The 21,530-nt window shown below is 37.8% G+C and overlaps 1 protein-coding gene across 1 annotated transcript in view; it reads right to left on the reverse strand.

Moving 5' to 3' along the window:
- myo6a (myosin VIa) overlaps positions 1 to 21,530 on the reverse strand; it is a 161,390-nt gene that overhangs the window by 49,306 nt on the left and 90,554 nt on the right. The window contains exons 18-23 of the mRNA XM_053336497.1: positions 21,121 to 21,291; positions 13,607 to 13,645; positions 13,218 to 13,311; positions 2,929 to 3,059; positions 2,744 to 2,821; positions 828 to 957 (exon numbers count right to left, since the gene is read on the reverse strand). Of these exons, the coding sequence (XP_053192472.1) occupies positions 828 to 957; positions 2,744 to 2,821; positions 2,929 to 3,059; positions 13,218 to 13,311; positions 13,607 to 13,645; positions 21,121 to 21,291 (643 nt within the window). The remainder of the gene's footprint in view (positions 1 to 827; positions 958 to 2,743; positions 2,822 to 2,928; positions 3,060 to 13,217; positions 13,312 to 13,606; positions 13,646 to 21,120; positions 21,292 to 21,530) is intronic.

The following is a 21,530-nucleotide window of genomic DNA, read 5'->3' on the forward strand; positions in this document are numbered from 1 at the left end:
CATCTATTTTTGTTGCATCTCTGCCACATACTGTCCTGCTTGTCCTTTGAAGGATGCTTCTGCAAGTGTTTCATCAATTTTCTCGAGTTGGAAAAAGCCCCTCGAAACATTATTTTACACAATTATCTTTCTGTTGTTTTACATAATGATGGCGGAGGCTACTGTTGTTGTCTCTTGACATACCATTACTTCTCTCTACATCATATTTTTCAAAAAGGCATCGCAAGATATTGTAACTTTATTTTCTCTCATAACCTGGTGCTGTTGTTGGTGGATCAACAATGACCCTGAGTGGCAGATCTTCACACATCTATTCCGCTTTAGTTATGGAAATAGGGGCCACTCAGTCTCAGCTTATTAAAACGGCATCCAAACAACTCAACCTGAAAACAAAACAGGAGTATAGCAAACAGCTGCTTCACACTGTCCTTATAATACATGTTGGCATATACTTTATCAACTTCTATCAGAGAATCAGAAAACTTTTTGTGTGGTTTAAAGCATCTACAGTGTGTTCCTGAAATCAAAACATGCTCATTTTCATTATTTATTTCAAGTTTTTAGCCTATTTTATTACTCTACATAGATGAAATGATTCCTATTAATTAATAAAATAAAGTTATTATCATTAGTGAAAATGTTTTTTCAAGTCTTTTTGAACTAAACTTCAGATGAAACGGATACACACCTACCATCACTATTATTAATCATTCTTCCAGGATGTTGTAACCATGGTAACACTGTGATTAAAAACCCTGAGGATATTTTTCTATGAAATTCGTACAGAAACCTGTGCCCAGTCTGCCTGTAGGAGAACAGATGCTTACGTTTGATGACGGACAGCGCGCACCACTGGACCTTCTTCCAGCGGCTGTGGATGAGCCACTTATTGACCTTCTTCACCAGCTCGGCCAGGTGGTCCGGGTCCGACTTCATGATCTGGTCAAACTCTGCGAACTGGAATCAGGTGAGAGGTATATTGTCAGAACTGTGCTTTTATACACTAAAAGAGTCAAGTTAGCTGGAGTCTATTTGTCATGATTGAATGATTTAACTTGACAGAGAACAAACTACTGTGTGATTTGTTTCTTTTCCTAAAGCACAACAGCTTCACAACAACGTCCTATTGCTCAAACCCTCGTTAAAGTGTATGTGGTTATTAACTGAGCTGCCATCACTCACACTTTGGCCATAAGACTCAGGCAGGTCTGGGAGATATGGGCAGAATCAAATATCACAATATGTTTGACCAATACCTCCATATTGATATTTTATCAATATTGTAGGGATGACTATTTTTGCTATCACAGAATATTTAGGTCATGAGATCTTTGATAAATAGTCATCAGTAATGTGGATGTAATGACTAAGTGGATTAAGGGGCAGATAATAGAACAGTCTTAAGCTTAGAAAATTACATTTTTACTGCAATGCAGCCTTTAAAAGCAGGAAAATACAACAATTATTCCATATGACGATATTACGATATTCAAAATCTAAGACAATATTGCTATAATATCGATATATATTTATTGTCCAGCCTTAGACTCAGGCAATGAGACATTTTTTACACGCTCCCATTCCACACCTACAGTTTCTCACACAGTGAAAAACTAATTCGTAGCTGATAACATCGTTGTATAAGAAGACGATACTGACAGCGAGCAGACAGACAAGACAGAGCAGCACCATGCAGCGGTGAGTTATTCAGCCCATCGCTCTGTTGCTCTGTTGCTCTGAAACCTTCTGGTGATTCTCAATAATACGTTTTTAGGTTTGGTTAATCCAAGAGGTTAGGTAATGTTTTCTGAGTTGAGGACCTTCAGAACCCCTCCTGCCAATTATGCCTGTTTCCAAGCTTGCTCATACATTTTAAAACATAACCAAGCATCCATACCAATACTGGTGAATGTTTTCCAACACTTGATAGGCCTGATTTGAAAGTCTGCTGTGATCTACTCTGTCATACTGTGGCTTATATTTGTTGGTGTGTTGTTATCTTGTACCCTGGAAACCTCTAACTTACAAATCTTGAAATCTAGAGTCTGCTGCTGCCTTCATAAATGTACATTATTTTTTCAGCGTCCATATGTTCTTACAAATGCAGCTTTGTGGCTGTCCATCAAGTTTTGGACATCCTAAGCTTCAGACTACCACCATAAAAGTGAGCTAGTCACATCAAAATCCTCATGAGACAAAATAGCTTGAACCTAAAACTTACTTTCAGCATTTTAAACCTCGAAAACACAACTACCTTTGTCTACCAGCAGGTTAAAATAATAATTTACAAGCAGCATGTGATGTTATGTCTCTCTTGGAGGGCATCGTTGCCTCTAGAGCAAAAACTCCTCCACAGGGACGTGAAGAGTAATTTAAGCATCAGAGTTCAGTCAACAGAAGACATCAGTATTTATTTATTCCTCAGAGTCACAGTGTCAGAGTCACAGCTCCTCCTTCACAGTGTGTACCGAAAGTCCACTGCAACAAACGCATGAACTTTAACAAACCCCCTCCTGGAAACAACATGTCTAACCCAAATGTGATGAATAACGGTCTGGCAGAGAAATGAAAACCCCATCTGTTGGCTCTGGTTCATTTGAAAAACCTTGTCTCGCCTCAACTCGGCAGCCAACATGACTAATGCGCTTTCCCCCTGAATGTATTGTCTTTCTTTAGGGGGAACAATGCCTATATTAGCTAGTGATGAGGGGGGAATATAGAGTAGGCTTTCAGAAAGTCTCACCTTCCCGGGCCGGAAAAAAACTCTTGTCAGGCCGAACTTGTAGTCATTCTCATTTAGTCCCAGAGCTTTAAATAAAGCCTGCAAAACAGAAACATGCAGGTCATCAATAAACAATGAAATGAAGTTGTATTAAAATGATAAATAGGTTTTTTCGGGAGGCCTGTGCTCAGACTGCAAGCACTGACCTTGCAGAAGAGGCGCGGGTCCAGGCGAGTGAGTTTGGGAGGCATGTACTTCTCATACATGTTGTAGAGTTCATGGAAGGGAGCTCTGGAGGGGAAGCCGCCCTGCATCAAGTCCAGCACTGACACCATACCTATAAAAAGTACAGACAGGCACAATTTAAGTTTCAAGTTTCTTTCTATTTCTATTTTTACATCTCATTACACAAATGTAAGACAGGAAAAGTCTTAGGTTTCAGCTCCATGACAGTGCAGAAAGGGATTTAAAATAGTAAAAGTAACAAAAGTAGAGAATAAATGACAAGAACAAAAGTGCATTGTGCATGTGTCCTATCTATAATACATAAATAAATATCTATATATATACATAGTTCCTACACTTGCCAGATAGTCAGCCCCCTTGTATGGGTATTAAACATAGACTGTATAAAAGAAATGGACGTAAAAACACAGATTCTACTTATATGGGCATGAGGCGGGGTTATGGGCAGAGCGGGAGAGGTTGCTATGGTTGCGAGGGCTGGATCTCGAGGACATTGGGCAATCAACCTGTCAATCACGACGTAGCCACGCCCTAATGCATACCCTGCTTTATCGTCAAATATAAAATCAGGGAGGCCAAAATTTCACAAATGAACATCATACTGCATTGAAGAAGGCTTTAAACTAGCGATTGAGACCATAAACACATTTTGAAAACGTTTACTGAGGTTAGAAATCAAGTGAGAAGTTGGTGAATTCTCTATTGACTTGTAAAGAGACGGAAGTCCTTTTGACACCAAAACGGTCGCCCCCTGGTGGCCTTTTGATAGAATGCAGTTCTAAGTTACTTCCACGTTGGCTTCATTTCAGAGGACCGGAACTCGAATACTGTCAGTAAAGATCTTTACTTTTTCTTTGAGTCACTCTTTCATCTGATAGTTCCTGATTTTGTTAAAAATATTGCCAATTTTAGGCAGAGTTCTTCTTAGACATCATTTAACATTTGGCTGCTTTTGTGAAATGAAAAATTTGACTTTTTAAGAAGTGTCTAAAGTCAGAAGAGGATCGCCAATTATGATTAAAATTCCTGCTGCGGGAAAGATGAACGTCTGCACCAAATCTAATCTATAACCTTTAATCAGCAGAGTCGTCTCATTCAGATCACAATCTATTTTGTGAGAAAAGTACAACAGAGAGAAAAAAAAAACATAAGCAGGCATTACAAAAGAACGAAGACTTAAAACAAGCAAGCTCACGGAGGATCAGAGACAATCACAGACATCACGAAATAAACTCAAGGTTAAAAGTATATCCCTCTGATGTACAAAAAAGGGATTATTCATATCGGAACACAAGTTCAGGTACTGTATTGACACGAGTATCAAAACTTTTGAAATGATAAATGAGCTTAAAGTGAGTGAGTCATATTGTGTTGCATGCTAATTAGCAGCCTTGTTTGTGCACTTCATTCAACTTTATGACCGCTGTTCCTCTTTGTCAGTGCAGTCTGTCTGTGTTTATGTTTTCACCACTTTCCAGACTGCTCCTTTTGACACATTACATTAATTAGTTTATTTAAAGTAGACCCCCCACCTCCCCCAGTAAAGGTGAATGATTTGGCATCTGTGAGGTATTGATAGTCATCTAATTTTGCTATAATACATATTTTCACACTTTTTTAATAGCAGAGAGATGAGAGAGATGCTGTTAATTGGCTTTTTGTGTAAATGAGGCATTCTTTCAGCAGAGTTTACAACTGTGTTTCAGTTATTTCAGATCTCAAGTGTTTTCTTATGTTATTTTGTCAATCTGATCCACAACATAAATCACTTTCACAGAAAAATCTAATCATTTAAGTCACAGAATGTTAGGGTTATTCCTAAATACAACTATTGTATCTGGAATCTGACTTAAGAAAGACTTAAAGCATGTTCACATATTAATATTAACCTTATGCTAATAGCCTATGTTAACTTTGACACACACGTTAGGGTTAGGGTTATTTGGCAAGCTGCAAAAATATTGATATTGAACATACAGTGCTAAAAAAGTCACCCCCCCCCCCCCCTTTTTTTTTTTTTTTTACAAGAATCACTTATTTCACATCATATATATGTTTTGTTTTTTTTATTCATTGACATTACTTTGTAAAAATGTGTTTTCACTTTAACTTTGAGGAGTTTTTTTTGTAAATTATATTGACCATGATTCCATTTATAAAAGCAATTAAAGGGGAAAACATACAAGGGGATGAATCCTTTTTTTTATCGGCACTGTATGAATAAGTAGTATAGTTTTTTTCCCTTTACTAAAATATCTGATCTTGCAATAAAATGTCCACTAATACAAACTAGATCAATATGATTTTTTTTTGGTAGTTGTGTTTAGACTCTGGCAGCATTAGTTAAAGTTAGATAATACTTTGACCCAGTATGTGAACCTGCGTCGCTGGTGTCACGTACATATTGTACTGCCGCCAGTCACCCTAACCCACTCTGACCTCAGATCGATATATAAATGTAGATTCAATTACTTCGAAAAAGGTTTCCTGGGAGCATAATCCAGCCAGCAATTATTTTTGTGAATGCAACTTTGTGAGAAAACAATTTAGTTGTATATATGTATATTTATGAATGTAATTTGTAGGAGACAGGGTTGGGGTTGCACTTGGAGAACTGTCCTGTATCATTCACGTTAGAGACTGGGTGAAAATGAGTCTTAAAGTTTCTTGTAAGTTTTGAAATCCAATTTTGTGCTTTAATACAGATACACATGAGGTTAACTGCTTTTAGCTAGCTATCTGCACTGTCAGCGCTATAGACAATTGTAGCAGATAAACCTAAAAAAAAAAACAATCCAGCAGCCAAATGTATATGAAGAAAACAAAGATAATATATTTTGCTTTATGTTTGACGTCAAGCAAACAATATCATCCAATTAATCCTAGTGTATCCCAAACCATTCATAGAGTACAGGCATGGTAATAAATATATATGATATTTCTGTAGGGACAGATAGTAGGAAAGTTTTCTATGCCACTGAGCACCTCATCTCTCTCAGCTTTACACCCGTGATAATACAACTTCTCCTTTGTGTATCCAGATAAAGCTAATTGTGGGCCCCAAGCTGTACATAACTCACATCACACTTCCTATTGCAACTGCTGTAAAGTTTCCCAAAGGATACAGATAAAATATATATATCTATAATCTTAGTGTCATCCATAATTGAGATCTTCCACCCGTCTACGATGCAATTTCCAAAAAGTGTGTTGTTCACCTTGGAGGCTCCACTCTTTTATCACTAACCTGCAGGCACCTATTAGAAATATTCAACTTATTCAAGAGAACCAGAGTGCCTGACCTTTTTTTTATCCCAGTGTTAGTCTCTCTCCAATGGCTCCCTGTAAAACCATTCACTGGTCATTAAGTCCTATTTCTATTTACAAGGTATTACACGGCTTCAGTGTGTCACTGATTTACTTAAGCTTTATAAGCCTGCCTGTGATCTCTGCTAACAGGAATGATCTCAGGGCTTTTCTGATGAGACAATCGATCCACATTTAATCTGATGTGTTTAACAGTATAATGGAAAACTTGTTTTGTGTGTTTTTTGTTCTTTTAGTTGTGTACTTTGTTGAAGTTTCCAAATTGAGGACAAAATTGATCCAGATAAGAGATTGACGTGAAGCCAAAATACTCTGTAAACCTGCGCCTGGGTACTGTGTTTTCTTTAGTGCCAATATGTTCAAGGTTTGAGCTAAAATATACGACGAGATGCAATTTATAGTCCCTTTCCATGCTACAAACATTTATCAAATATAGACAAATATCAAAATAATTTCAATTAGAATAGGATAATCAATTACATAGGCAATAACACAACGTACGTGAATTTAGCACTAAAGGAATTAATTAAAAAAGTAAAACCATATTAGACATACAAAGCAGATATACAGTACATTTTCATCAACTAACCCTGGTTTCAGTGAATTGTGAATTGTGAATTTCAACAGTAGTTATTTGCCTTTTTTTTTTTTGAAAGAAATCAAAAAATCTGCCATGTAGACCAAAATATTTAAAAGTAAAATCTGTGAAAAACCTGGTTTTCCAAGATCCCAAATTAAAAGGTATTCAAGCACAAGATGAACTCTCAATTACAGGGTAAACTAGCTTCTTTTTTATTCATATAATTTCCACCCTTTCAGTAAGATGCCTTTGAAATTGCCTGTTATAAATACCTGCAAATAAAAGACAATTTCCAGGAAATTAGTACAGTGTCTGCTAGAAACCTATGTTCACATATAACGTTACTGTTATTACCAGTTATGTTGCACTGACAAATGTTAATCACTGCCAGAATTATAATGACAGGTAATATTATGTTGAATAAATGAAGCTACATTTATATATTGCTCTAAAGTTAGAACGTTTAGGTTAAATTTAGTGAAAAATGGCGGTGTGGCTTGAATGTTAATAAACACATAATGCATTAAATCACTGCAGACTCTTTTCTGTATTAAACCAAGACAACTTTCCCTAACCTCATCCTAGTGCTGTCAGAGCCTCAATATAACCATTAAAAGCTGAATAATGCTGAGACAGCAGCTCAGACTGCCTGTTAGAGACAGAGGCTGAACTGAGAGGATGCACAAAGGGCACGTATAAAATAAATAAGGATTTTTTTTTTGAACTGTGGATCATCTAAAGTGACTCTAGTGGAGTCCCAGAATAAAAATATAAAGCTGCAAATGAGCATAATAGGTCCCCTTATAAACCAAAACCAGAGTCTTCCTCTAACCTCATCCAAGTGCTGTCAGAGTCTAAATATACCCATTAAAAGTTTAACAATGCTGAGACACGAGCTCAGGCTGCCTGTTAGAGACAGAAGCTAAATTGATGGGCTGCATGAAGGTTTTTTGAACTGTGAATCACGCAAAGCCACTCTAGTGGAGTCCCAGAATAAAAATATAGAGCTGGAGATGAGCATAATACTCTAGGTCCACTTTAGACCCAAAACCATGATCTTTATCTAACTTTTACTAAGTGCTGCCAGAGTCTAAACACAACCATAAAAAAGTTGTAGTGTCTAGATATTGTGCAGATATTTTGCTGCAGCATTGGATATTTTTGTAGAGTAGAAAAAAACACTAGGTACATTGTCTGTAAACATTTAACTCATACGTTCACATGCCAAACAAGTTCATCAACATTTTCTCATTATGTTGAGAGAAAACTTCATTCAGCAGCTTTACGTTTCTAGCAGAACGTTTTTACTGTTGCAATTTAGTTGAATATGAACATGATTCAAAGGCTACAGGGTTGAAAATTAAAGGGCCTGCACAATACAGCGTTACCATACAGTAATTTCCATTATCAACTGAACTCTAGGTTATGTTTTTGAATATTAAATTATCACTTTAGTCAGTCTTCATATTGCTTATTTTATCTGAGCAACGGTCCAAAACACACATATATTCAGTTTAAAATGATAAAAAGCTAAGAAAAGCAGCAAAGTCTTGCACTAGAGAAGATATTTCTGATAAATGATTCATCAAAATCATCAACATTTCTTAAGATGTTCAAGTTATGTTTTCTAAAAAAAAAAATTGTTTGGCTGATATCTAGTCAGTTAACCCTCCTGTTGTCCTCAGGTCAAGGAAGGACAGGAGGAAGGGATGAGGGAGGAAGGAAGGAAGGAAGGAAGGAAATGAGTAAGGAGGAAGGGAGGGAGGAAGGAAGGAAAGGAGGGAGGAAGGAAGGAAGGAAGGAAGGAAGGAAGGAAGGAAGGAAGAAGGAAGGAAGGAAGGTAGCAGGGAGGGAGAAATGGAGGAAGGAAGGAAGGATGGAAGGAAGGAAGGAAGGTAGCAGGGAGGGAGGGAGGAAGGGAGGAAAGGAAAGGAAAGAAAGAAAGAAAGAAAGAAAGAAAGAAAGAAAGAAAGAAAGAAAGAAAGAAAGAAAGAAAATAACCCTCAGACAGATGCAGAGCATGTGTTTAAAGTGCTCTTTACATACAGACCATGTAATATATTCTCCACCTTAGATCACGTACTATCCCTTTATTATCACAGATTTCTTTGTGCGTGTAATCAATCAGATTAGGACTTTTTGGTTGCTGAACATATACTTTTGGATTTAACCAACACAGAAGCCTCCATCCTGTGTGCTCCAAACTATCACCATTCCTCAGTCCAATAAAAGTGATAAAGAGCTCGCCAGGTTGCAATATCTTAACAGGGCATCGTTGAGTTTGTGTGGATGAAAGCGAAATCAGAAACTCTGAGGATATTAAATCCCAGCTCATCATTTCTTTTCTTCCAGACCTGAAGGCAGGGGAGAGGAAGAGGGAGGGGAGGAGAAAGGAAGAGGGAAGGGAGGAGTGAGGAGGGAGGAGGGAGGGGAGAGGAGGGGAGGGGAGTGTCGAAGGCTTTTTAATTTTTTTTTTTTTTTTTGGTTTGTGGAGGAGGAAAAGTTAAAAGACGATATGGTCTCACAGTCATAAAAAAAAAAAAGATAGTGAGACAGAAAAGCTAGTTCTACAACGCAGAGCACAGGAAATAGGATTAATCTGATTGGAAAATATGTTATCTGGTTAAGCTTAAAAAAAATATTGAGGGATTCTTTATTGGTAGATTTATACATTTTACTGCTTTTTAGGCCTAGAAATGTGAAAAGGGAAGCTTCAACTAAAATATGAAGACGTATAGGCAGCTTTATTTTTAGTAAAATGTATGGAGCAATGAATCACTTATCAACAAGGATGTTTATAGCACTTCTAATAAACATAATATGTTCCTTTATTTGACAATTTCCTAGTGAAATATCAAATATACAGCAGCTCAATACCTTTTCTATTTCAATTATCAGTATGTACAAATATAGTCTCTTTAATGTATAAGCTCTGGTCTTCATTAACTGGCAACATGGTGAATTTATTTTCCCCCCCGAGATGTGGCAGCCATCCATTAACCCTCTGAACTCTCGCTATGTTCACTCATATATAGATAGATATATAGAAATATATAAGAAATGCATGTGAGAAGTACCATTCATTCTGTAGGAGACTTCTTCTGTGGTGGAAAAAAACACCCTAAAAATGTGTAATATTTCATCTTCATGTACAGAAGCTTTCAATACAGCTCAAATCTCCATATATGATTGGAGAGAGGAGATTGTTGAGATTCCTGGGATATAAAAACCATGTTGAACCATGCTGATATTGATCTATTACAGATATATTACTACCAGCGTATATGTCGTCCAATACATGCTGATATTTTCATTAAAGTTACATAGACAGCATTTTATGTACATTTGATCCTTTTTCTTAATTCAAGGTTAACATATATGAAGTTAGTTATTTAGTTATAGTCATTTATCATTATTAAAATACCAGTGATGTTTATTGTGTCAGTGCTCTGATGTCATTTTTAACAATTAAGTTTATTCTTACATTGTAAAACATCATCATTTAGGGGATCATTGCAAAAATTGTAAGATTATTGATATCAGAATCTCCCTAATATCGGTATCAGCACCATCCCAAAAAACCCCAGTATTGATCGGATCCTAATCAAGTGTCAAATGAACGAAATACAAAAAGCCTTTCTTCTTCATTGATTTGATCACTCTGATTGTAATTAGCTGATTGTAATTGTGATCGATTGTAATTTGTTGATTGCAGAAGCCGGCAATGATCAATACATTTAGTGGCATCTTTCATACATGATGTGTTTGTTTCTCAACACATCTGTTTTACACACAGGCACAGATGTAGCTGAAACAACATTTAATGGGTCATTTTCACTACAGAAGAAGTCAGAGATTGGATATTAACCTTCCTGTCGTCCTCCCGGGTCAAACTGACCCCGTCTGTTTTGACTGTTCCTTCTTTCCTACCTTTCTTCCTTCTTTCTTTCCTTCCTTCCTTCTGTCCTTCCTTCTTTCTTCCTCCCATCCATCCTTCCTTCCTTTCTTTCCTCCCCCTACCTTCCTCCCTTCCTTCCTCTCTTCGTCCTCTCCTTTCTCCCTCCCTCCTTCCTTCCTTCCCTTTCCTCCCTCCTACCTACCATCCTTCCTTCATTCCTTCCTTCTTTCTTCCCTCCTACCTTCCTTCCTTCCATCCTTCTTTCTTTCCTCCATCCTCCCTCTCTCCTTTCCTTCCTTCTTCCTTTCATTCCTTCCTTCTTCCTCCTTTCCGTCCTTCCTTCACTCGAGGACAACAGGAGGGTTCAAAGAAGCATATTTTTCTTAGATTCCAGTGTGGATTGATTAAGTTTATATTTAACAGGATGTAAAGTGTTGGTCCAGCTGAATTATAATATGTGTATGATGTCTGTGCCAAAATGTATCTCAACTTTGCAAATCTGTTAAATGGAAACACACATACTGCATCCCTGAGGTGCAAAGTTTTCAAGTAAAAAATAAATGTGTGTGTTTTTTTCACAGGTGAATTACAGAAGTCCAGCCTTAGGGATGATTTTTGGTTTATTCTAGAGGAGTTTTTATTGTTTTATTGATGTGATGTGTAAACTCAGTGTAGCGAAGGACAATTCTGTAATTAAAACTTTATAATGATCCATAACTGCTTAAATCTTACTGCTTTGGATATTTCAAAAAGTTCAAACCATTTGTTTTTATTACTGCAGGTATTTTCATTGAACTGTAGTGTACAGTATATTTTTTAAGATATTTTGGATGGTGAGGCACTGATGTGTTTAGTCCTGTTTGCCCTTGGTTCTTTATCATTCTGTTTATTAAAGAGGTTTCTTTATATTTTTAGTTACAGTTTGTGTTTTTTGGGGGGCGGGTTTCACCACCTTGACATTGAAGCAGATTGCTTGCCTTGCTCTTTGTGTTTTTTTCTTAATAACAGTTTATTTAAGCTCAAGGGAGAAGAAAACTGGCAACATGTGTAAAACGAACTGAAGGGAAAGATTTTAAAAGATGAAAGAAGTCAAGTTCAACGTTTTACAAATAATAACCTCAGCTCAGCACTATAAAATATGTTTAAATACTTCAATATCACCATTCAAAGACATAAAACTGGTGAGAGGATATGCTTTACAAGACAACTACAAAATCTCAGCGCCTGTAACAAATATACAAGAATACAAATAACAGAGAATACATTAAGAATACATGTTTTATGATTTGGGATTGTTCCACAGTTTTGTTTGTAAAATAATGTCAAGAAATCCAGAGTATCATGTAAAAGGAGAGACCTATAGACCATTTTCCAGAATGACAGAAACCAGTCAGGATAATAAGGCCTTCAGTTACGTATTAATTTATTGACATTCACAGTAGGGCTCCAGCTAAAGGCATTTAAATAATTGATTAATCTGTCTGTTGATTACTTTCTCCATTAATCAATAAGTTGTTTGGTCCATAAAATGAAGTGGAAATGTCAATCACTGTTTCCTAAAGCCCAAGGTAACGTCCTCAAATGCCTTATTTTGTCCACAACACAACGATATTCAGTTTGTCATCATAAACCGAAGAAACTACGAAATATTTGCATTTGACAAGCTTAAAAATCAGCGAATTTGGACATTTTCTTCTTTAAAAATGACTCAAAATGATTTATAGATTATCAAAATTGTTGGAAATTAATTGAATAAATGGCGACTAATCAATTAATCAACAAATTGTTGCAGCTGTAATTTACAGTAAATCTAATTTTCATCTACAATTAGCAGTAATGAGCTTCCGAAGTACTGTAGGTCTGATGGTGCTGACTGATACTCCACAAATTAATCCTCCTGTTGTCCTCGAGTCAAGGATGGAAGGGAGGAAGAAGGAAGGATGGAAGGGAGGGAGGAAGAAGGAAGGATGGAAGGGAGGAAGAAGGAAGGAAAGGAGGGAGGGAGGGAGGAAGGAAGAAGGAAGGAAGGAGGAAAGGGAGGAAAGGAAAGAAGGAAGAAGGGAGGAAAGAAGGGAGGAAGGAAGATAGGACAGAGGAAGGAATGGCAGAGGAAAGAAGGAAGGGAGGAAGGAGGAAGGAAAGCAGGAAGGAAGGAAAGCAGGAAGGGAGGAAAGAAGGAAGCAAAGGAGGAAGGAAGGGAGGAGGAAGGAAGGATGGAAGGGAGGAGGAAGGAAGGATGGAAGGGAGGAAGGAAGGAAGGAAGGAAAGGAGGGAGGAAGTAAGGGAGGAAAGGAAAGAAGGGGGATGGAGGAAGGAAAGCAGGAAGGGAGGAAAGAGAGAGGAAGGAAAGAAAGAGAGAAGGAGGGAGGAAGGACAGGCGGAAGTAAGGAAGGATTAAAGAAGAGTTAAATGAAGCAGCGTTCATATGAGATGATATTACTGACCTGAGCACTGCAGCTGGGAGAGAATCTGAGCTCCTTCAAACTGGTGGCTGATCATCTTCAGGTTGGGCTTAATGCAGCGGATGAAACTGGAGCCCTGGAGGAGTGAAAGAGCAAGACAGCGAGAGAGAGAGAGAGAGAAAAGAGAGGCAGGAAGAGAGGTGTAGAGAAACAGAAATTATTATACTGACAGCAGAAGCCAAAGAATATATATTAGAAATTCATGACATCCACGCTCTGTGTGTTTCTCGTGGGAAGTAAAAGAAAAAGTGCAGGTGGATTGTTGATGTGCAGATCTGTATCACAGGAAGGCAGATCTTTACTTTAGCTGTGGGGCCTGTAACATCACATCATCACTGAGTTAAAGTAGAAGAAAAATAAAACATACTGACCGTACTGCGGAGCTTCTCCAGAAGAATATTCAGCTGAGTCTGCAGAGAAAAGAAGAGGAAGAAAACGTTTTGTTTAACAGTCTGTGTGATCAAATGAATACAGATTGGAGTCTATGTGAATCTGAATGGGCTGAGAATAAGAAGCACATTTTTTTGGTTAATAGTTAGTTCTTTAGTTTTATTTTCATGTCATATCAAAAATCCTATTTTCTGTTTTCTCTCTTCACTTTTGGTTTATATGGCTGTCGATAATAAATACAGATTAAAAAAAAAAAACTGTGATCCTGATCCTGACAAAAGCTACTGTACATTTCTCATTGGGAGCACATGTCCACATATTTAAGTAAGTCACATCCACACAAACATTAGGTTAAAAACACAACCTTTGGTGCTAAGTTACAGGCAGAAATAGCTGGCAGAAAACTTTCAAGAGGTCTGATCCTAATGTATCACTATGATGATGCAGATTATTTTTCAGTTTTTTGTTTATTTTATGAACAATTACAACAGATGTGATCTATCAACATACATTAAAATGCATTTTTGCTTAAAAATGGATGTGAAAAGGAAAACTGGACTGTTATGATGTTGGGTGTTAAATGTGGTCAAAAGTTCAAACTGTCATATAAATGTATGTAATCCCAGGTTTCAGCTTTTCAAAGGTTTTTTTAATTGTTTTTTTAACTTTCATAATTTCATGCTTTTCGACAGCTGTCCGTTCTGTAATCCTTGCTGGGGTTTTTCACGCTGTCCACTCTCATATTTCACATCCGATTTGGGCTCCAACATGTACTGATGTATTTGAGATGCTTACATTTGGAGCAAAAAAGAAGTGAAAGAAGTGAAATCCTGCTACTATAGTTTGTTTACGTAGCCTCCAGAGAAGGAAGAAGCTTCCTGAAGTTGGACAATCAGACCAGAGGAAGGATTAAAGAGAGACAGGAGCTAAAACAGCCTGTTTCAGACAGAGGCTGAACTGAGTGGCTGCATAAAGATCCAATATAATATAATTGTTTTTAACTGTAAATCATGCAGAAATACTCCAGTAGAGCCCCAGAATATAAACTCATACCTCAAAGAGTCTTTTCTCTGACCATGAACACCAGTGGAATACGCTACCAGACATAATCTCACATATTTTAAATGAATAAACAATTAACATTTGCTCCTTGCTGCAGCCTGCTTTCGCTGCAGCCTGACACGAAGTCAAGCACATGCATGATTTAAATCAAGGTCAAAATCTCCTGATCTCTGGCAACCAAAAGCCAAACACAGTGTATATTATACTCCTCCTTGCATTGACAGGTATATATTTTGATACATATTTAATGAAGTATTGTATTACTGTCTGGAACATGTGGGAACAATTATTCTGGGCCTTAAACTCTATAGCTGAAGATGCTGCTGAGGTGGACAAGTGAGCTTTCAGTGAGGAGAAAAAAAACTGCATTTTGTCCTTGATAAGCTTTTATTAAAAAAGACTTTCAATTTCGTATGCATTAGCAAGAATCCTCTTATGTTGCAGACTGTCATGGGTCAAGCAGGATTAAGTCTTTATATGTGTTGTGAGTTGCTTGGAATAGCAGCAGGCAGAGTTTCTGATAAGCCAAACATTTTTTTAAAAATTTGCATTATCAACATGTTCAACGGCGGTTCAAAGAAATGAGAGTACAGTGACGAACCCCCCCCCCCCCAAAAAAAAAACCTTTTAATTCAAAGCATTTGTTTTAAATTTGAGGCCCACTTGGGAGGCGTTTCAGATAAGCGTTTATGACTTTGTACATTACATTCTGCATTTTTAATTTTTCTCTCCATAAAGTGTTTTCACTATCATTTCTGTTCACATCATAAATTATTCCGAAACTGAAAGCAGAACGACAAACTAGACACAAAAAGAGTGCTCGGCTCAAATTTTCTCATTCCCTCGAACTCTTTCATTATTGATGAATCATTAATTTTCCAACTAAAGTGGACTTCAACTTTTTGTTCGTCCCTTGGACTCATTACTGGTAGCGTGATACATTATGTAAGCTTGGTGGCTGTGGGCATGACAAGCATTTGAATTATGAGAATGTAAATGTATGTACATGTAAATTAATGTGTGCTAAGCTGTTTAGATAATAGAAGGAAAGGGTTAGGGTGATCAATAAGAGGTGATCAAATAGTGACAGTACTGTATTGAAGACACAGCACGGCTATTAGCATCAACACAATAAGTAATGACCAATAAATGAGCAGGTAAAGGTTTAAACATATGTATTTTTTTTTTTTTTTTTTTGGCAGGGGGGGGGGGGGTTGATACTTGTACACTTCAACCAAACATACAAGCAAATAATATACAACACAAATACAGTTCCCCCCTGTCCTATTTCTACTATAGCACTCACACAAAAGCACACACACACTTACAACCAAAAGCCTGAGAGAAAAGCTTCTTTTTTTTTAAGGCTGCTTTTATAAAGTTAATGATATGCAGAAACTCATCAGATAAAACAGTGAAAGACACATTAAAACAGTTTTGTGAGAATAGGGTGAAGAGAACAGGGGGGAAGATTTAAGCTGCTGGATCACCTTGTCAAGATCGCTGGAGTTAAGGGTGTTGAAAAATTACACAAATGTCTGAGATATACTGGAGATTTTTTTTTCTTGAAAGTGAAAGTCAAACTCTTGAAGAAAGGAGTTCAGCAGGAATTGATCTGGGGGGATTTATCAGTTTCTCGATTGCGGAGAGCTACAGTAAAAGAGCGAGTGCTATTTTTATCGTCTTTTGTGAGATTTTCTTTGCTATAGCAGTTAAGATTTATAGATTTTATTTAAAACAACTTATACAGTGAATACATGCGATATATCAAGTGTTATTTTCCCCCTAAAAATATATGCAATGCTGCTGGACTTTTGCGGCTCTGACTACTTCCTGCGGTCTTCCTTTCAGGTTCCATACGGCCCAAACTACTTCCAAGAATGAAGATAAGGCGGACTATATGAAGACTGAGAGGCAAAACATTCAAAAGTTCAAAGCATTTGCAGCAGCTCGTAAGACTTACTGCTGGCTCAGTTATCACTAAAGCTGAGATTTTAGAGAATAAATCAAAATATATATGATTCTCCACCATCCGAAGTGGAAATATCCCTGTAATGATTATTTTCATACATCAGGAAACTTCATGGTGCATTAAATGAATTTTGGGTTATAATAAAAACCTACAAGCCCATACACGGTGCCCAATTTCCCACAGTTGCTCCTGCCAGAAGGCAGCGTCCCCCGTCACTTCGACCGGCTCAGATTTATCACTGCTCATTTTCACCCCTGCCCCTGCCCCCCACCCCCCCCCCCCCATGCCCAAAGCACTGCTCCTGTCTACCTGTTTGGATCCTGCACTACACCTTTTGAACCTTAATCATAGCTCGAGCTAGAGAGAGGGGACTCGGGGCAGAGGAGGAGGAGAAACTAAGGGATTAAGAGGCTTTAGAAAAACACTACAGGTAACAGAGCTCACAGGTAATAAGAACTCAATCTGGTCGGCATCTAAGTCCAAATCCACCCCGAGAAAAAGCTTTATCCACTCAAAAGAAGAATTCACTTTTAAAACATTTAACAGACAGACTTTACTCTAAGTTTGATGTCTTATAATCACTTTTTTTATCAGTTTCAAGTGTGTTTGACAATAAATATTGGGAATAATTTGATCTCATAGGTATCCAGTGTGCGTTGTAATACAGTAAACTGAATATCTACATCAGTAACTTGAGATATGCAGATGATACCGCCATATTCACCACAACAGACGAAGATCTACAAGCACTACTCAGCAGTGTTGCAAAAGTTTCTGAGACTGAGTTTGGACTGTTGATTAACGTCAAAAAGACCAGCATCAGAAATGACAAGATCGAACAAGTGTCCTCCTTTACGTATGTTGGTGCAGAGGTGAATGACACAAACAAATGCAGCAAAGAAATAAGGCGAAGGATATTAATGTCATGCACAAGCAGCACTACCAAGCTTTGGATGATATGGACAGATAGATCTGTAAGCACTGGCACCAAGAGACGCCTCCTCAAGAGTCTCTTCTGGCCAGTAGCCTTGAGTGGCTGTGAAATGTGGACCTTTAAAGCAGCTGATGAAAAGAAGTTGACAGCATTTAAGATGTGGACATACAGACAGACAGATCCTCATACATCGAAAGGAAATCCATTGATACTTCTTGAAACTGTTATTTAAAGGAAACGTTGCTATTTCGGACCAGGCGGGGAGTTCCGGTCCTCTGAAATGAGGCCAACCCGGAAGTAACTTAGAACTGCATTCTAGCAAAAGGCCACTAGGGGGCGACCGTTTGGTGTCAAAAGGACTTCCTTCTCTATACAAGTCAATGGAGAATTCACCAACTTCTCACTTGATTTCTAACCTCAGTAAACATTTTCAAAATGTGTTTATGCTCTCAATCGCTAGTTTCAAGCCTTCTTCAATGCAGTATGATGTTCATTTGTGAAATTTTGGCCTCCCTGATTTTATATTTGACGATAAAGCAGGGTATGCATTAGGGCGTGGCTACGTCCTGATTGACAGGTTGATTGCCCTATGTCCTCGTGATCCAGCCCTCTCAATCTATCGCAACCTCCCCCGCTCTGCCCATGGCCCCGCCTCATGCCCATATAAGTAAAATCCGTATTTTTATTTTTCCCAGCAGGCACCTGAAGTTTTCAAGATGGCGCTGCCCAGATTTGAAACTACTGGCTTCTGAGCAGAAGTCCACAAACCAATGGGTGACGTCATGGATGTTATGTCCATTTCTTTTATACAGTCTACGGTTTGAAGTGTCAGCTGATGTTGCAGCTAAGCTAAGAGAGTTTTCTAAATCTGACTTGAAACACTTGTACAAGCACACCTCACAGATAAAAAAAAATATGGAGGGGAAGGGGGGGTATTAAAATGCCCTTTCTACTGTGTTTTCATGAATGGAGAATCATTGTGGTTCTGCAGCTCTGGGAGCAGGATCTAACACTTCAGTGATAGGCAGCGTCCGTACAGTTCCAGCAAAGATCAGCGATGCGTCGCGCATATAAATCACATTTCCGTACGCATGAAAGGATCAAGTGTTTGTACATCAAAGACACCGATGTTCCTGTGAATCCCATAAAATATTTCCTCTCTGCCTGTACTGTACATCACGCTGCTCTCTGGCACCGACTCTGATAAGAAGACCCGGCCATCATTCTCTCAGGTTATGTGATTTTATACATCTATACTATAATATAAATGTTGTTTTGTTTTTTATTTTCTAAGAGATGACTGAATGAAGCCAAGCACAGTGATTTTGGCTCACCTTGCCTTTGGTTAGGTGACACATTAGAGCACACATCAAGGTGAGATGCTGAGCTGGATGAGTCACAGAGTAAAAGCCTCCCATCATAACTACAGATGACAACAAAGAAGCTGGTTTCTCTGGTGTCTAAGTGAACGCTGGAAATTTCACAAAAGAAAAGCGCACCTGCTGTGCCGATGTTTTTTTTAAAGCGTTGTGCATGTGCATTTGTGTATTTGTGTTCACATAAGATGGAATTTGAGCCAACAGATACTGGATTTTGAGACTGATATCAGTATTTTAGAGTCTGGAAAAGTGTGATAACAATAAATTACATGATTATTTCTCTTAATCTGTTAAAATATTGGATTCTCAATCCTAAAAATTCCTTTCAGATGCACTACAGCAACCTTTATTAAAGTGACTGTGAGAACTGACAGCTTGATTTTGACTTGAAGTCTATCAAACGTACACTGAGCAAAATATCCAAAATCAGACCAGCTTGTTAAAAGTGCTGCATGTACTGTAGCGTTTCCAACCCGTCACATTCGCTGTGACACCGTGATAAGTAGGTGTATTCATTGTAGTTTTAGTGAGAGCAGGTTGGTTTTGTTTTTCTTGCATGCTTACACAAAACACATGAACAGAAGATAATAGGACCTCAGGAGAGCAGATGGGTGCCTTCAATCCACCATGAAGTATAAAGTTATTTCTAAAAGATAAAGTACCAAATCAAGAAGTATTGAATCTACATTAACATTACTCCTAAGTTGAATATGTTGCAATGCATCATATCTTTACTCAAGCGTTTCAATGTTCAAGAGGTTTAAAAAATATATATATATATTGGAGCATTTGTGTCAATCAGTTGAACAACCTTGACTAAGAAGTTTCTATAGATTACATTTCCTGTTGGTTTAATGTATTTTGTGATGTAATTGATGTGGAAACTTCCAACATTTCCCTCCATACACAAAGTTGAGTTTTTGTTTTGTTTTACTGCAACAAGAGTCACTGCTGCTGTGTGTTATTTTCCCCTTTTGTTATAACTTTGTCACTTAGACAAGGAAAACTTTTTGTTTTTCACACTTGATAGTTTTACTCTTTTGTACTGCTGACTTTTATAAAACCACATAATTTACATTTCAACGCCTCTCTCCTGAGATACACACACAGACCCGAGATGACTTCTTTGTAGCAAGAAGTAGTGAAGGTTTAGACTTTACTGTGGTTTAGAGCATCTTGTGCTGAAGCTGCATTAAATTAAGCATATTGGAACAATAACCCATCTAACTGTTTGGGTAATGTTAAATGGGCATCACTGAACCTTAAAAGGACAAGATTACAATTTTTCAAGTATGTCTTAAAACAAAAGCCAAGTGCTCAATGTTTTTTTCTCACTGTAATCATCCCTCCCATACATACTGACAATTAAAAGATTCCCTTTCAAATGCCCTTGCATTGAAGTGATGGGCCAAAATCCACATTTGTTGCAAAAATGCATTGCTTTTAGTTAATGTGAAGCTTATATGAGGCTTCAGCAGTCTGAGTTAGTCATATCAAGTGGATATCTGACACATGTGCAGTCTTTTTTAGCAACATATTCCCTCTTGGTGTTTCCCTGTTGAGCTGTGGTGGAAGTATAGTAACAAAAAGAGGGACTCTGGCACTAAAAAGACTGTAATGTTGAAAGATATCTATTTGATTTGACTCATTTGGACGACTGAAGCTTCATATTAGCGTCAGATCAACTTTTAAATAAATTTTATTTCTAACCCAGAAGGAGGACTGTGGATTTTGTCCTCCATCACTTACATTTTAAATACAGGGATCTTCTAATGGTCAGTATGAACAGGAGGAATGATTACAGCAAGAAAAAAAAACATGTTTAAATGTTCATTCAGGCTCCTGACTCTTGAACTGGTTCTTACAACATGTTGGCTCTTTACAAGCAAAGTGTCAGAAACATGTTGTGTCATGAATTAAAAAAGGACAGCTTAGACAGTGAAGTTGAACCCTGATTCCTTTCTCACCTCAGCACAGTGTGTGAGGTAGGTGTGAACGTTAGATCATCTGTGTTGTAAAGTTACAGAATTGGCCGAAATTTACAGCAACACCCGAAATCTACACCTACGATCCAAACCTGACTGAATCTAAACTGAAAGATGAGCTCCATCAACACTTCAACTCAACATCTGGTATGTCTCTGCTCACCTTGAACTTGTTGCCGACGCTGATGAAGCTGAGTTTTCCCGCCTTTTGCTTCACATCTTTGCTGTTGTTGGAGTTTTCAAAGAGTTGGCGGATGAAGCGGTCCTTGGACTCGCTGACCAGACACTCCAGAGACATGTGCAGGGCGTCGTTGTTCTTCTCCACAAACTTGGTCTAACAGAGGAACAATTTTAAAATCAATCTGTTAAAACACGTTTTCAGGACTCTAGAGATTTACTGCTGCGCTTCTTTGTTGTTGCAGCTTCACCTTAGTGCACAATTTCAATTTCAAACTTTCTATTATTTATTGAAATCTTCACTTTTTGGTTGGCTGGGTTTTTATGCCTCTGCTCACTACGCAGGTGAAGAATAATATTCAAAAGCAACCAACATAAAAGTCTATAAGCCCAAAT

This window comes from Scomber japonicus, chromosome 17 (assembly GCF_027409825.1).
Source record: "Scomber japonicus isolate fScoJap1 chromosome 17, fScoJap1.pri, whole genome shotgun sequence".
Classification (NCBI taxonomy): Eukaryota; Metazoa; Chordata; class Actinopteri; order Scombriformes; family Scombridae; genus Scomber; species Scomber japonicus.